This window comes from Amphibalanus amphitrite, unplaced genomic scaffold (assembly GCF_019059575.1).
Source record: "Amphibalanus amphitrite isolate SeventyFive unplaced genomic scaffold, NRLGWU_Aamphi_draft 000263F_arrow, whole genome shotgun sequence".
Classification (NCBI taxonomy): Eukaryota; Metazoa; Arthropoda; class Thecostraca; order Balanomorpha; family Balanidae; genus Amphibalanus; species Amphibalanus amphitrite.
The window spans coordinates 321,949-339,125 of record NW_024881758.1 but is presented as its reverse complement, the minus strand read 5'-3'; the positions used below and the strand labels follow the sequence as shown (position 1 = coordinate 339,125).

General features: G+C 54.6%; 1 protein-coding gene across 1 annotated transcript in view; it reads left to right on the top strand.

The window, feature by feature from the left end:
- The first annotated feature begins 5,174 nt into the window (after window positions 1-5,174).
- The window catches only part of LOC122386816 (protein jagged-1b-like), a 51,959-nt gene continuing 39,956 nt past the window's right edge, over window positions 5,175-17,177 (top strand). The window contains exons 1-2 of the mRNA XM_043376456.1: window positions 5,175-5,393; window positions 9,127-9,420. Coding sequence (XP_043232391.1) covers window positions 5,325-5,393; window positions 9,127-9,420 — 363 coding nt within the window. The 5' untranslated portion in view covers window positions 5,175-5,324. The remainder of the gene's footprint in view (window positions 5,394-9,126; window positions 9,421-17,177) is intronic.

The following is a 17,177-nucleotide window of genomic DNA, read 5'->3' as shown; positions in this document are numbered from 1 at the left end:
GGCGGCTCGATAATGGTCGAAATCGGCGGTGGACGCGGACGTATCATCAGTGTCGGGATTTGACCGGGTAAATGGTGCCGCCTGCCAGCACGTGACCTGGCGTCTGGAACGGCCTGGGAACGACCGGGAGGGAACGGCGGCGCTGCTGAAGGGATTCACAGGTGCACGGACGAACGGGGCATTTTACCAACAGGCGGGGAAGAACGGACGTAAATGGATGACTTTGCTTACTTCACGACGGTTTGTTGATTCTTGCCCTTTTTTGGTCCGATGACTTTATCAAGCCCAGTAGAGAGTTATAGGATCGTTCATGGTCACCACGCATGACCTGAAGTTTTCCGCTGATTCCAAGTGAAAGGGCAATTAGCGCTAACTCAGGCACAGTTTGGAAATTTCACGTCGGTTGCACTGATGGCCATAAAGATGGAGCTACTTGAAATCCGTGTCGTTGCTCAATATCAAACGCATCATGGTTCACAATCGGGCTCATGATCTTATGTTCGAACTGTTCCTAGCCGCATTGAACATTATTCTACACACTTTTGTTGCAAATATTTCCCACACTCTCGGCAAGCCCGTCATTAAAGCCACGCACGTGTTTCATTGATAAGGTCTGGCTCAAATCACTCCGGACATGCCAATGCAGTCGTTTGAAACGAATACATTCAGGTCACGTTTGTCTGCACGCCTACATGTAGTTTATGACAGAAAGTCAACGGATTTACGTACCTACTGCAGAGCGGCAAAAATGGCTACTTATGTAATTCTACTGAGATTGTTGCTTGCTGAAAAAGTAGAATGCTAGTGTCACCTTGTGGAATTGGCGCGTCAAGCATCAATGTTCAGCAAATTCAAAGGAAAAAGAATTTACATCGCCACTACTAGCATGTGGATAATCCGGCTACCTATAAACCATAATAACGGTACTTCTGTTTCATCCCCAAACGTGGTGAAATTGCTCTGTTTGAAACACTCTTGTCAGATTCTAGATAATTCATACGAATTACCGACGAACTACGGCCCCAAACGCTGGACCAGCCACGTCAGTTTCGAGCCGAACAGGAAAATAGCCCCAGACGCGTGATGTCATGTCGGCGACACATGGCAGAGCAGGTTTGACCAGCAGTAGACACGTGCATTGAAAGGGCTTCCATTTATAACAAATAGCTGCAGCCTGCATTGCTGTTTATAGGTGTAATGAGGTTTTTAATTGAGTTGATTTACGATAAAAATTTAAAATTGATTCTGCTGATTTCCCTGCGTAGTATCGCGATGGCTAATGGTGATGGTGAATATCACTTTTTTATATTTTGAGCCGTGATGTAACAGCTGAGCTATACATAACAATAAATGTGCATTTGAATATTAGTCAAGACGATCAAATTTCTATTTCAGATGGACTTTAGGAATAGTAAATTCGTTTGACTCTGAAGGGACAATATAATATTTCATTGGGCTGATAATGATAAGTATTTGCGATAAAGTTACGGACACCAGTCTGTAAAAACTTTAAACAATCTGCAGCATATTGTAGAGCCACTTTTTAGTCACCTCTTTTCGACGACTGTCATCACCAAGCCATGTGGGTGAATAACCAGACCAAAGAATGGGATAAGCAGATGTTCCGTGATCGCTATCGTCGTGTATTTAAGGACTAGTCCTGTCATGCGACATTTGAGAACCATAAAATGAGTGCGAATTTACGTGCAGCGAAAACAATGCAGGATGATCCAGTTAGGCCTTAGTAACAGTCCACAGTTACAAAGGACTGGCGGCTGGAATGGAGTCTATGGATGATTCGACGTTTTAATAATGATACTAAACTAACGTATAGAACTCATTCGAATGTACAAAGATTTGCCGTTGGGCAAAAAAAAAACTATGGCACGACTGTTGTCTGTTTCACTGGCATGGGACTGTACCATAAAATTATTACCTAGCATATTTTACTTGATCTTAAAGATTATGGATTAAGGTACTCTAGATAGGTATTTATGAAGGTTCTATTCAGAATTATGTTTCATGTCTCTTGGATGGCATGGAGCGTAACTACGTGAACGTAACTCTATGAGTGATCACTGAGCGTCCTTATCTGAACGAGCACAATGCACAAGCACTAGCGCGTGCATTACAGTCATTGCAAAAACACAAGAATTGCGCAGAAATTGTAGCAGTTCAAAGTTCCGTCTGCAAGTATGTACCCACACATCCGGGCTGCGGTCAATACTGGAAACACGGAAGGCACGCGAGCGCGCGTCGGAATGGCGCAGGACTCTCATTCTTGCACCGAGGCGAGTTGCCTTTGGAGGCTCTCAAACAACGTACACGTGATGGTTAGTGATGGTTGCTCAGATTCCTTCAAATGATCTTATAAACGGTAGAAAACAGAAGGGAAAGTTATTCAGCTGCATTAAAACGAGCATGCAATTATTGCTTTTCTTATGGTTGAACAGAAGGATGCTGAAATCGTCTTTTGTTTCGGCGCTGATATTGTAAGAGATGTAGTTTTGGTTTGTTTTACATAAGCTCGTACTGAAAAAAGTATGGAAAACAAAGCCGGCAGAGATTTATATTATCTATGCAAATTATATAAAAAATATGGCACCCACAATTTATCAAACACAAGAACAACAGGGTGTCTAGTAGCCCAAAATAAAAGGCAGCTTACTGCTTAGTAGCTTGAGTTTTGTCTGCATTTATCAGTTCTTTGCATGATATTAGAAGCAAATATATAATAATACATCGCAGTAAACATTTATTTGTGTCAAATGCGCATGATTGTAACATGTAAGGAGTGCCGGCAATATTGAAGCTGTCGAAACCTGTGCGTTATTTTTGGCTGCAATCCCTATGATTGGCTATTAGTCGGCTATTTTCCCCGTTACCAAATGTTAAATGGGTGAGCTATTACCCATCAGAAGCGAATTGGTATCTGTGTGGTTTATCGGAGAGCCGGCCTCCCAGAATTGTTTTGTCAACACTGGCGCATTCACGGAATGACAAAATGTAGCTTTTTTGCTTGTCGGCTTTGTGGCAACGCTCACAGTGCCGTGTGGCTGTCCGCCCAAATATACCAGTCATTTAGTGCGATCTGTATCTTACCACGCCGGTCTTTAGGTCTTTTGAACGTGGCATCGACAAATCGCCGAGCTGACGGGCCGCCGGACTGGGGTGCGGGGTGTGCCGGTGAGGTACCAACTGGTCCAGGTAGCCCACTGCTACCAGCTGCCCGTTTTCGGCGGCGCGGTGGTCAAAGGGAAGGAGGGGCCCAACAGCCAAGTCGGCACCTGACTGACACGCAGTGCCGAGACCGTACTCAGTTATCAACATCTGCAATGGATATTTATGTAAAAAGCTGTTTGAATAAACTGATTTAGAATTTGGTCAGTTTTGTTTGGAAATACAGTTTGTGAATCTGTTTGCCTTTTGTCTATCCTGAGCATCTTGAGTTCACTTTCAGATGAGGCTATACATTTTAACTTTTCTAAGCCCTGTGCCTCTACACTGGAGAATCACATTTCAATAAGCAGAATACAGCAGACCTCTATAAAACGCCGTAGAGCTTGCATTGCAGTGGTGATATCTTTTGACTATAGTTGGCCCGGTGAAAGAGCTCTGTTGAAGGTCTCCTTCCTTCAAAAAGCCGGGTAGGCCATTTTTGTGCGGTAGCTGAAGGGCATCTTGCAGCGGTTGGCGGGGCAATCTCGCGACACGTCACGATGTTGCAGCGCGAAACAGAGCCCATCTGACGATAATCCGCACATATGTAACGGTAACATTTTAAAATGTATTTGGTTACAATAGAAAGTTGTGTGCTTTAGTAAGAATGCTTTAGTCCTGTGTTAGAAATATATGATACGGAAAATAGATGCATGACAAAAAACTGAACTGAATGGAATGTTACACATTTTTTTGTTCTACCGCGGCACTCCTCCGTTCGTCTGTGCTTAACACATTTAAAAATAAACAGTTAAGAAAAATACATATAAAGTCCGCTGGCAGTGCTTGAACGTCCCCAGTCCCCACGCATATACGGTTTCAGTTTGTGGTATATACCTAAATCATAAGACAATGCTATTGACGCCGCGCGATACTGTGCCGCAGTGCTTCCATGTATGGCGGGCGGCCTACCCCTGCGGCGGCGGCGCTCGCCGTTAGGTAGGCTGCACCGCCGTACTCCGCAGCTGCGCGGGACAGTGTGCTATCTTTACGGATGTGGAAGTAGGTAGTAACTTTGTTAGTTAGCGTTTGTCTCGTATAAAAGGGCTGACCGAAACTTTTCTAACCACTGTTCATTCATGACTTACGAACATGATAGGGTAGGCTGTTACGCTTATGAGTACAAAAAAATGACTCGGTGATGAGACGAAAACGAAGATGTATTATGAGTAATAGATAACACTATAATAGTATGTACATATATGCAATCTATATAGTATGTATATAGTATGTATAGTATGTATGTAGTATGTATATAGTATATATAGTGTATGTAATAACCTATATTATGTTTTGTATGAAATTCAACTGGACTGCAAGCAAATGTCCTTACAAAAGACTTAGTTTGCAATTGGCATACTTAGGGGTCAATCAAATATATTTTTGACACGTAGGTTCTTACGTAGTTTTCAATTTTCCTCTATTCCCAAATTATTGCTGTTGGCCACGCACCATTTTCTGAGGCTTCCCACCGCCTCCCCAGCCCCAGAACTTCCGTGTGACGAGGTCATTGCGTCTGGCCTGTCGTTCGTTAGTGTTTTGTTCGTTAGCACAGTGTCTCCAAACCGGACGCGGCTCCCATTCCATCCACTAGCCCTCGGAATGCTTTACTGTCAGCTGCCGTTCAGTTTCACCGGCGACCCCCGGAAAAGACGGCCGGTGTCTCCGTCCGTCTCCGTCGCGGCCCTCTCTCGATCGGAGAGCGCGTGTGACCCGCAGTCCTCAGTCTGTCACCGGGTCCTGGCGAACCCTTCCATCTATCTTCTCGGGGATAATTCTCTAATTAGCTTTAGATAACTAACTATCGGTTTAATTACCTGCCTCTCTATGACCTTTTTGTGCGCTCCCGCGCGGTCACCGGGCCGGCCGGCCGGTCGGCCCGCCCGGCGCGGCGCTCGGCCTCAGCGCGCATGCGCGTCAGGTAGCGGCCGGCAGGCTGGCCGGGTGCGCTCAGTAGTCGCGAGTGAAGCGCGCTGTGGTCGAGAGTGGTGGGACCGTGTGATGTGTGACGCCTACAGCGGTCGTCAGTGATCGGTCGGAGAGTGCTGAGCTCAGGGACGGACAGTGCGCGCAGAGCCGGCCCCGGGCCGCGCCAGTGGCGAGCGATGCGGGCCGATCGAGGAGCGGCGATCATGTGGGCCTCCGTGACCCTGCTGGCGCTCATTATTGGACAGGTAAGCCCCCTCAGCATCGTGCAACAACGATAGGTAGCTTTTTCCAATCGTGCGATAATCAATAATTATCTACCCACCAAATCTAATCACCTTTGCCTGCATCATCAATACCCATTTTCCTTCGGAAATTTTATATCGTTTCCGTTTAAATTTGGCTGAAATTATACGCAAAATATCCTATTCAGGACAATAGCAACCTTAAGGGATCATAAAACTGAATTATCGTCGTAAGCGTGTCCACTGCTCAGCAAAGTGCACCTTATTTTTTTTTTAGGTTTAACATAATGATATCGATTGTGTGCAATCTCACATATTGCAATGCGTTTTAATTTCCATGCAGAAAAGCAGATATAATTTTGCGGAAAACAAATTACAAACTACATTCGAACGTATACACTACCAAACCTATTAACAGTTTATAGGAAGATAACGTGACAATTACATGATAACGCTATTAAAACGACGTCGCATGTGCCGAAGAATTTGTTTAGCTTAATGGTGTGTTGCACGTAACCAATTGTTTCAAACTTGCAATACAATTACCAAGTTAAGGGCATATCCGCAATAACAACACGCATCCACATCCTGCTAATTGCATGCAGTTAATGAGCAATTATAAACCTAACGTAACCCCATATTTTGCAAAAATTGAGGAACACGTCATCTGACACGTTTTAACTTATTCTTCAAAAGCTGTTTACCTTACATACCTACCCTTTTTCATTATGACCAACAGATGTTCTACTTCGCTCCAGTCAGCCTTGTTATTGCTCAGTTAAAAAGGGATGAGCTGTCAACTAGTGGACTTTAAAGGAAGGGTGCCACCTTCCGAAATTTTTGTTCTATGAATCTATTTTACTTATTTGAATTTTTAGACGTGGTTAGCGCGTCCACAATATACAAAAAACCGAAACATTGCATTTAATACATTGGCCAAAAAAAAAGATCGTTGTTTATATCACCACTACAACTCAAGGTCGTTTGATGTGGCAGCTAGGACGGCTGGCATATCCTGTTGTCATGGCAACATATCATTCTGCCATTTGCATTGATGGCGCAACTGAGACAAAAAGATGAACAAATAAAAAGGAAGAAGATAACATGATTTGAACTAAGTTGTAGTAAGTAAGTTGAACTCACTGGCGGATCCAGGGGGGGGGCATTAGGGGCATATGCCCCCCCCGACAGGAGCCTGGGGAGGGCATTCAGTACAAGTATGCCCCCCCCGTTCAAAATCTTACGCCTATAACGAGGAACTAAATAAACATGGATTAAAAAGTCTTCCTATGTAACTACTTTTGTGATCAGAGTCGTTTTAGTAACCTCAATTTAGTTGTCATTGCTTTATTTTGTCTAAAAGTATGTTGCTTCTTAGTTCTTACAACAGGGAAGTCATGCCGCTTCAAGTTTCAACCCTTTTGACCGTATTGTCTAACGATGGCACTCATATTGCGCAAACCAGGAATCGGCCGCTTGGGAATAGGGACGGTTAGAATATGATTTACCTGTATGACCACAGCCAGTGCAGCGTAACCGGGGGGGGGGGGGGCACAAGGGGCGCGTGCCGCCTCATTAATTAGATGCATGGTGCCCTATGGGCCCGAGAGGCCCTGCAGTGCCAATTGGCCGCTCAGGGTCCAAGCGTGCCTTATTTCGACTGAGATAAGACCCGTAGGACTCGTGAGAGCACCTCACGGAGTCACGGGCTCCTGGGTCGCCACATATCACACATCTCCATAAGGGCCCCACTCCGGCCTCTGAGGGCCCTGTGCTGGCCTCTGAGTGACCTTGCTGCCCTATTAAGCGTCAGCTCTAATTAGAGTCCTGGCCCATACCCGCATGGAACGGCTCCACACCAGTGTCTCTGAGGGCCCATAACGGCGCCTTTGAGGGTCTCACACCGGCGCCTTTGAGGGCCCAACACCGCCAATCTGAGGGACTAACACCAATCTTTTTTAAGGCCCTACATCGGCGGCGGGTCTGAGGGCCCCACACTGGCGCCTCTGAAGGTCTTACACAGGCGCATCTGACGGCTACCTACCTGCAACTCAGTGGGCCCCACACTGGTGACTCTGAGGGCTCCCAGTGACGCCTGAGAGTACCACGCCGGTCTCCAGGATCCCACAGGGCTCCTGAAGGCCTCTGCTGGCCCTTGCTGGTCTCTTGAAGACCCCTTGCCCCCATGCATGTGTCTCTGAGGAGTGAGGACTCCCACAACGATGCCTTTGAAAGTCTTCACCGGCGACTGTGAGGGCACCACACAGACACGTCTGAGGGCCCTACACCGCCACCTCTGACACACCAGTGTCTCCTGAGGTCCCACATCGGCGACTCTGAGGGTCCCACACCGGCGCCTCTGGGGCCCCACACCAGTGCCTCTGGCAGTCAGCCACCGGTAACTCTGTAGGTCCTACACCGGTGACTCTGAGGGCCCCACCGGCGTCTGAGAGTACCATGCCGATCTCTAAGGACTCCACAGGGCTCCTGAAGATACTGCCGGCCCTCACTTGCCGGCCTGTGAAGGCACATTGTTGGCATCATACGGTCCGTTACCGGCCTCTGAGGGCCCTTTGTCGGTCTCTGAGAGGTCCTACTGGGTTATTAAGCATTCGCATTTCGCACCAACAACTCCAAGGGCCCCACACACAGCCATCTGTGAATGGTGTGGGCTTAGCGCCACACCAGTGTCTGAGGCACCACAACGGCGTCCATGTGAGGACCTCACACCAGCACCTTAGAGGGCTCACACCGGCTCCTTTGTGGTTCCTGCACCAGTGCCTCTGAGGGTCCCACACCACTGCCTCTGGGGAACCCACACCGATAGCTTTGATGGTCCCACGCCAGTACCTCTTAAGGTGCCACACCGGCGGCCCTGGGTCGGCTCTATAGGTACACCAGTCATTCTGAGGGCCCCACCGGCCCCACCAATTTTCGTCGATTTCTGGCGCTGCCCGGGTATTTGTCCCAAAAGTCTCCTCCTCCTGGATCTGCCAATGGGGTTCAGGTGTCCTACAATTTCTGTTTTTTTTTTTTAGAAAAAAACTCGTGTCAGGGCTATGACGAAAAATAAGTGGCCTAAATCCGATGAGAAAACAGGATTTGGGGGTACCCTAGGTTTGGCTCCGTGACCTGGTATGCCCCCCCCGCGCTGACACCCTGGATCCGCCAGTGGTTGAACTAAGTAAGATACGTCCAAAGAACATCAAATAAGTCGAGTAAAGGTTTTTCCTTTACAATGCTTAAGAGATCTATGGAACCCTTCACCCTTCATGCAACTTACTAGAAAAACTTCCCAATTAAAATTTTTAAACTTAAGTGTATACCATAAAGAAAAAATATACCCTTTCAAAATGATAAAACATGCTTCAAAAGTATAACTTTTATACATACCTTTGCTGATTTCATGTTTTATAAAATACCCTTAACACGACGAGGAAATAGTGCTGAAGATTTTTGCCTGCCCGAATGCTGGCAGCAAAACTCGCAAATGATAACTTCACGTGCGGATTCAATGCTGACCGTCTCGAGCATAGGTAAGTGAAGCCGGTTTTTAGGTTCATGTGAGGCTAATCTTGTAAAAACTGCGTTGTGTCCAAAAGGTGGCACCCTTCCTTTAAGGCCGTCTTCTCGAGGAAGACCCATTGGCTAATGGGGGGTCTGTCTTTCTTTAGATGAACACCTAGCTAATCTGATTTCATCAAGAACACACCGATTAACCCGTGTCCCCCCACAGGTTTCCGGCTCGGGCTTTTTCGAGCTACAAATTCAGAAAGTGCAGAACCCGAGCGGCGAGCGGCGGGACGGTAGCTGCTGCGGGGACGCGCCGCGAGGCCCCGGCGACCGGTGTCCGCTGCAGTGCCGCACCTCGTTCCGACTCTGCCTGAAGGAGTACCAGAACCCGGTGCTCACCACCGGCCTCTGCAACTTTGGCAGCACGAGCAGCGCCGTCATCGACGGCAACAGCTTCCGCATGACGGAGATGGCGGCCAACGCCACGCTCCGACTGCCCTTCACATTCTCCTGGATGGTGAGTACCGAGACAGAGGCCCAGAGTACAGCAATGTCGCACCGAGGGGCTGGCTCGAGCGCGTGCCAGCCACTGATGTTCGACGTGTAGTCGCGTGACATGCTCCGACTGAATGTCCAAACGGCGCCTCATTTGGGTGATGGTATTTGTCGTCCGCGCTGTGCTGGATGACAGAGTTACGCGTGAACACGGAATCACAATGTGACCCATAGCAGACAGAATGCTGTTCAGAATTCACTTCCATCACGTCTGCATGTGCTAATATTTCTTCTGGTCCATCAGCGCTCAGGTACTCTAACACTAGCCTCAATGGCCTGTTCAGATGTAATCGCTACTTACCGACACGGCCCAATGATCTGCTCAGGGATAATCCTCACTCTCCGAGCCCGATGGGCCAAGAAATGAGATGGAAAACCTGTGGTGTGGTCTCTGCGAGTGCCAATGCCACCTAAAGCTACCGACGAGTTTGTCCTTGCGTAGATGGCGACAGCTGGTCTCTCGACCTGGCCCAGCTCCCTAGTCCAGCTTAGATAGTGTGTGCGCCGCGCTCGATTAGAGAGATAAGGCACAGCCGGTGTCTTAGCGAGAGATACGGGGGGCATTGAGGCTGCTGAAGACGATCTCTGTGTGTTTCAAACGCCGTGAGATCGTCTGTGACGGCCGACGGACGGCTGTGACGGCTGTGACCTCATGTGACGGCTGTGACGGCCGACGGTCGCCGCCGGCCCGCTCGGGTCGCCGTCACGGTGACCCGTGTGACCCCCTGGGAGCGGCGTGGCCGCCATTACGGCGCCATTACGAGCGCAGTCGGCCGGCCAACGCCGTAATGTTTCCTGTTGTCCGACCGGGGTGTCCACCAAGGACCGAGCCGGGCGCCGCCGGTCTGCTGGGTACGGAGCGACGACGGAAAACGACCCGCCAGCTCGCCGCCAGCCCGCCGCCTATGGTTTGCGGTGTGTCGTGTCCTGATCCGAACGGCTGCCTTTTAAGCCGCCGGGCCCTGCAGCTGACTGGTATCAATCAGCCCTGTCTGTGTGGCATTCATTGCATGCTTCGTACCGTTTGTTGCTGCGAAATGTGGTTGTAGTTTGCTCCGTGAAACGATTTGTGGTCAGCGAATGAAACCTTTTACATTCCTGCTGTTAAAAATAGTAGTTGTGTCGCGTGTGTCACAAGTTATGATCCACTACGGACCAACACACGTAATTATCCGTTTGTCGTCGATTTTCCACTTGATCTGTTGAGCGTGTTACACATTGTTTCTGGGTTTGTGCACCTTTTGTCGGCGTTCAGTGCGTTAGAAGTTGTCATTTCTAAGCGAACTACCGGGCGGCTCGATCAGTACGATCGGTCGCTCGGTCGGCTAGTCCTCTCGGCCCCTCTGATGAACCGATTGCAGACCTGCCGGTCGTGCGGATCGGACCAGCTGGCAGCGTTCTCCAACCACGGACGAAAACCGTCGGGCGCCTTCCCACGGATTGGAATCATAACCGTGACGGATCGTCACCGAGTGATACTGACGGACGGAGTATCAGGACCCGGTGATACCATACTTCATGGCAGAGTGACGCGCGCTGACCGCGCCGATCTGCCTTAGGTATGTGGGTGTGTGCTGCTCGGCGCGGCTCTGACCGCTGCACCTGCAACTGTCGCTCCGCCGCAGCGGTGCGACAAAGATCGCCGCCGCCTGCTCTGTCCGCTCCGGCGGATCCAATTACCGTTTTATTGTCAGCTCAGAGACATGAGCGCGGCTAACGGCCTCTAAAGATCGTATCGAGTCACCTCCATTGGAGAGATCGGACGCTGCCCACAGACACCTGCATGATACACAGGCCAGATCGAATTAAACGCGCATCAAACCGAAATGAAACCGGCGCGCGACGCAGCCGACGGCCTCCGACGGTTGATGGCGACATAAACGGGCGGCGACGGGCGCGCCTGGTGCGGCGGCAGTGCGGCGGCCACACCCCCGCGTGCCTCTGCCGTCGGGCCCCGTTACACAGCTCCTCCGACACCTGTCGGTGGCGGCCGGTCGACCGACGTCGCTGCCGGCCCGCGGCGGCCTGCTGCAGCGTGTCAGGAGGCACCTCGGAGGGCCAGGAGCGCCGCTCGGCGGCCTTGGCTGGACAGGTGACGCCGAGCGCGGAATGCACGCGCCACCACCGCCACGGCCACCGCTGGAGTCCAGGGCTGGTCGGCCGCTGCCGCTGTCTGACCGGACCACAGGAGCTCTGTGCTCGCCCCTCCGACGCCTCTCCGCGCTCCGTGCAGCGGTGCTCGACGCCGAGACGCCTACCGTTTTCCGGCCGACGCTCCTCCCTTATCCACTTCCCATCTCACAGCGCGCCATCAGTTTGATTTAGGCGATCCTTACTCCCGTTTTTTGGCGTCTTCCGAATGGGGATACACGCTGCACGCAGCCGCTTATCATAATTATTGGGAATCGTGGCCGGCGGCGCGGCAGCGCGGCGGCCCGGCTCCCCGGCGCGACGCACGCGCTGCACCCGCCTCCCGCTCCGCGCACCGCCCTCTCCCTCGCCCTCGCCCTCCTCCAGCCTCGCCGAGCCGCGGCGGCGCTCATCCCGGAGTCGAGACGCCGACACGTCGGCATACGGAGTCGATGTAGCTCGAACTGACGCGCGGTCCACCGGACGGCAGTTGGCGGTGACAGGCTGGTTTTGTAATGTCCTCGCCCCGGTGCGATTGTCACAGACCGGAGAGAGAGTCGGAGGGCCGGAGATAGCGCACAAAGAGGCCGGCCCGCTAATCGGTCATTAGCGGGGCCCAGAGCGCCGCTGTCCGTCCGCTAACAGAGACGTTGGGACGCCGAGCGGTGCTGTCCCCAGTCCGGCACGGCTGCCATTCACTCCCGAGACGCCGCGCTCCTAATGCGAGGTCACAGTTTTTCCGACATTACTCTCGGCGCGGTGACATTAACGACCTCTTCGGTGGCGTTTCTTTGCTCTGCTGCTCATTACAAGTGATTTCTGGGACCGTCCAGCGCGCCGCTCGACCGCCGCCGGGCCGTGGCGAATCGCGCTGTCCGGCTGTGACCGGACACGGCCGAGGAGTGACGTGGCGAGGGATCGGGTCCTCTCACCGCCACCGGAGAAGGCACGCAGCTCTGCAGGCGACGCGCGCGCGTCTGGCCGACCGCGGATCGGATCGGCTCAGGTCGCCTCCATTGACACCGAGCCGCCGCTCGCCGGCCGGCGGCGAGGCTCCCAATTACACCGTCTGACGAGCGGCGCTGCAGAGCGACCGGCTCGGGTGGGCAGCCGGATGGTGTCACCGTCCCAGCTCCCACGGCCCCGCTGCTCTGCGCGCCCGACCGAGACGGTACGGTGTCGGACGGTGTCGGAGGTACGGTGTCAACGTCAGGTCCGTATGGTGTCGACGGCACGCCGCGGCCAGAATAAAAACGCTCCGCCGTTTGTTTGCCGCCGGTTTTTGTCTGTGGGTATCAATGGAGCGGTGATATTCTCTTCTCCCCGGGTCGCGGTGGGTCCGCACTGTCGGCTCGTTTCTCAATAGTCATTTCCCAACGTCATCACTGACTTTTGGGTCGCGTCTTCTGCAGAGCGACGGGCCGCTCGGTCCGTGTTTTTTGCTCATCATCACTGTCAGCGGACTGCAGTGTCTAATGCGGCTGGTATGCCACGTGATTTTTACTCGGGCTATCGACGCGCCAGATCAGACAATCGGCCGGCATCTGGCCGGCTCGGTGCGGCGAGCAGGTTTGGCCGATTAGTGCGCGGATAGCCGGCGACGACAGGCGGCGCCGCGACACATTCCTGCCGGTGCAGTCGGCGACAGGTGTGTCGGCGCCGGTCCGGTCCCAGCGCGGCGGCGGCCGCTCCCGCTCCCGCGGCCGCTGCCGGCTAATGAAGCCATGTCGCACGATTCGACACGGCCCCGCCCGACCCGGTCCGTGTCCGCTCGTTCCCAGCCTTCTCCGTCCGTCTTCGTCCGTCTCCGTCTGTCTCTGTCCGTCTCTGGCCCGCCAGTGCGGCGCGGCCGTCCATCGGTCCCCTGTCGTCCCTCTTCAGACCACACTGACGGAGGGAGGCGCCGACCGGCCCGGTGGCCGCTCCTCAATAGCTGCCGCCGCCCGGGCTCGGCCCCGGCTCACACACGGCCACAAAGACACACGTAATCAGCTTAGTGCGTGTCCGCGGGCGGCGGCGATGGAGCCATCAGCCGCGGCCGGGCGGCGCGGTGTCGCCGCGATTGGCCGGGTGGTCTGCGCACAAACACTCGGCCTGGGAGAGCCACTGTTTGTGCCGCCGACACCGGCCGCGTCCGGTCCACTAATTGAAGCTGCTGGTGTCAATTAGCTGGCCGGTGGGCCCTTTCGCTGACCCCTCACTCACATTATCGCGTCAATGTGTATCGGCTCAGAGGATACAAAGGCAGGCGGAGGCGCTCTCAGACGGGAAGAACTATCATCACGAGGCCAGAGCGGCGCCGCCCGGGGTTAGTCCGCGCTGCGGCTGATCCCGGCCAGGTCCGCACCACGCCCGCGCCCGAGGCTGCTGTCTGGATTGGGTCAGGTCATGTCTGGTGTCGGCGCCGGGCGTCGTGTGCTTACATGCGGCTGTCCCAGGCAGACCGGAGACGGCGAGTTTCCGCTGGAATGTCATCCCGTCCCGGCGGTAGGCGTGGCTCTCCCAGTGCGGTGATAATCGGGGACCAAGCGGCGGCCGGCGGGACCAGTCGCGGCCCCTCTGAACCCGTCGGCCGGCCGGGAGCCCCGCTGACGGGGCGGGGCCGGCCGGCGGGCCGTCCTTCGCGCCACTCGTAATCGAGTGTCAGCTTCCGCCGCCACCGCGGCGCTGATGCCTATCTGGGACTGAGACCGACTTGGCAGAGGCCGGGCGGCGCACGGGGTTGAGTCCGGAGGTCGGTCTCACGCAGACCCGCACACAAACACTGGCTGCAGTCCATGGGACCTAACCCACCAGGGACATTGGAAACTGGACCTGTGGTCGCCGATAGACTGACCTCTGCAGAGGGGAGACCACCGCCGCGCCGAGCCATGAGTCCTGACCGGGTGCATCACAGCAGGGCAGTCAGGGCGGGCCCCGCTCAGCCCCGAGCGGCCCCGGCCGGACCGACCCGGCTGCTCCGGTTCGCACTGGTCCGGCCGACTTTTTACGACGCTCCCTGATGATGCTTATTGAGTTTTTGCACGTTTCTTATTAAGTTAATTGCCGGTACGAGGAATTAATCCGTACAGACGTGGCGGGTAAAAAGCGTTTCAATTATGAAGAGTACAGAGTGACCATGTGTTGGCAACCCGTCTACCTGACCGGAGAGAGGTCGTGAGCGGCGAAATATGCGTTCGTTGATGTCGTTTGGACATGGTCTGCTGAGCGGGAACCGTGTGCAGAACTCAGTCGTGATGCACGGATACTCCATTGCTGTTAGCCGGCAATGGTTATCATTGTGGCTGCCTCATGGTGCAGCTCGTATTAGCTCATCACCGAGCTGCTATTCTAGCGGCGCGGGGCGTTTGGTGACGTGACTGAGCGACCCCAGTCCGTCTGTCCGAGGCGGTGTTGACTCGCCATGATAGTGTGAGAATTGATTACGTCACATCGTTCCCACGTGACGTCACCGCGTCTCGAGAGGGTCTCTATCACAGTCCGCCATACCACCGGAAAACCGCGCTATGTCAATTTGCAATGAGCTTTATCAGAGATGCCGACAGAACTGCAGGTTAAACAGTGACGGGGAGCGGAGACATGCAGCAGTAGCGCTCGTTTGCGCATGGCCGATCCGTTGCAGGGTGATCCATCGTGGCCGGGACGGTTAAATATTAGCGGTACCGGCGCCGCCGCCCACGCTATCCTCTGTGGTTCCAGTGACTGTGGAGGATTCTCCGTCCCCTGTCGCCTGCCGCCCGGTCCGTTACCGACTCCGTGAATCCTATCTGTCGAGTGTCGCCCGATCTGAGCCGGTCCCGGCTTGTGGTCGCCGTAAGCCGCCGGTCAACACGCTCGAACAAGCCGTCTCGAGTACCGGCTGAAGATAGCTGTCGGTTCCCACGGGCGGCGCTGAGCACAGCTCCGGCTCGGCAAACAGTGGCTAATGCCGGCTATCGGCCGCCGGCCGGCCGGGCTGCTCGGGACGGACGGTAGGGACTCGGGGGCTGTGCTAGCGTGTGTTATTGTTGTGCGGCAGACGGGCACTTTTTGTGCCGCCGAGCTGAGGGTCGGGGTTACCACGATTAGAGGACTACCCCACCCTCCCCGCGCGCGGAAACGGCCAGTTTTAATAGGATCGTGTTCACCGCAGCAGCGGCGGCGGCGGCGACTTTTCCAACTCGTTTCCGTAATGAATTTCGTAATTAGAGCGGGGGAAATCATTGCTCATCTCGGCCGGCTGTCCGGCCAAAAACAGCGACAAAAACCGAGCGCGCGTCATACCCTGCCGCCGGCCGACGCGCCGACGTCACCGAAATAACTGCCGGCGCGCGGCGCGCGACATATGGGAAATCATATTCGCCAGAGTTGTAATCAGCGCCGCAGGGCAAAAACGACCCGACTGTCGCGAGCGCAGCCTGAGAACGCGCAGCTGGCGCCGAGAAAAGTCCAGCGGCTCCTGACGGTAATTGGCAGTTTTTTTAGCTGAGTTGCCTGAATGTTTTATCCGTCGATGCGGGACCACGCGAGGTTCACGGTCATTGACAGTTTGGTCGGTAGTGGTGCAGCACTGCGGGGAACTATTTTTGCAAGCTTTTCTCCGCGATGGTGAGTCTTTACCACGCCAAGCATTGCCGTTTCTATGCTGTGGTTAGCTACCATCGACTGCTTCTGCTCGGCGCTGCCCTCTTTGGTCTGTCGATGTCAGTTGGTCGTCGCCACCGACGTTTGATAGGAGAGGCGCCGCTCCGCCCCGTCGACTACTTTCGGCTCTGAGGGTCTCTCCGCTGCGCCGACCGCCACCACCGCATCGGCGGGCGAATTTGAGCACGGGAGCCGGGCCGGAGCCGGTGGCGGCCTCCACGAGCGGATTTATAGCGGCGGCACCGGCAATTACGCCGCTGCTGCTGCCGCCGCTGCTGCCGGCGGTCTTTTCGCGCAAAACCCGCCTAACGAAGCGGGCGCAGCCAGCTCGGCGGCCGCGCGGCGCAGCAGTAACTCAGGGGTGACGGCCCGGCCGGCAGGGCGGATAGATAGATGGTCGGCGCCGGCAGCGGGCCCAGAGGAGGAGCGGCCCGGCTGACCGCCGCCAGCCAGCCACTGGACAGGTGCTTACCAATTAGGCGAACGTGAGGAGGCCGTGGGTTCGGCGAGCGCACGAACAGGGGTGGAGCGTCGGACCCGGAGGGAGCGGATACTGCCGCCAGACCTGCCCGGCCGGGGACGGGAGGGAGAGAGGGGGACCGCCGGGAGGACCAGCCCCGTTCCCAGACGACACGTCAGACCCCCCGGCGGGCGGCGCTGAATATTCGGCCGGAATGTCGCCTGTCCTCTGCACCCATCCGTTATCGCCGCTCAGGGAGGAGGCCGCTATCACGCGCCCGATCTGACCGCGCACTCCCAGTCGACCGGCAAAAACGCCGGGCCGCCCCCGCCCGTCGGAGCGGGCCGGCCCCCGGCGGCGGCGCAGGAGCCCCCGGGGTGCGCGGCGGCCCCAATCAAAATATCGCCTCGCTGGGTGCCGCTCAAATGGACCTGGCTGGACCGTGACGCAGCACTGGAGACCACCGACCGGAACCGCGGCCGGCGCTCCGCCGATTGAGTCGTCCC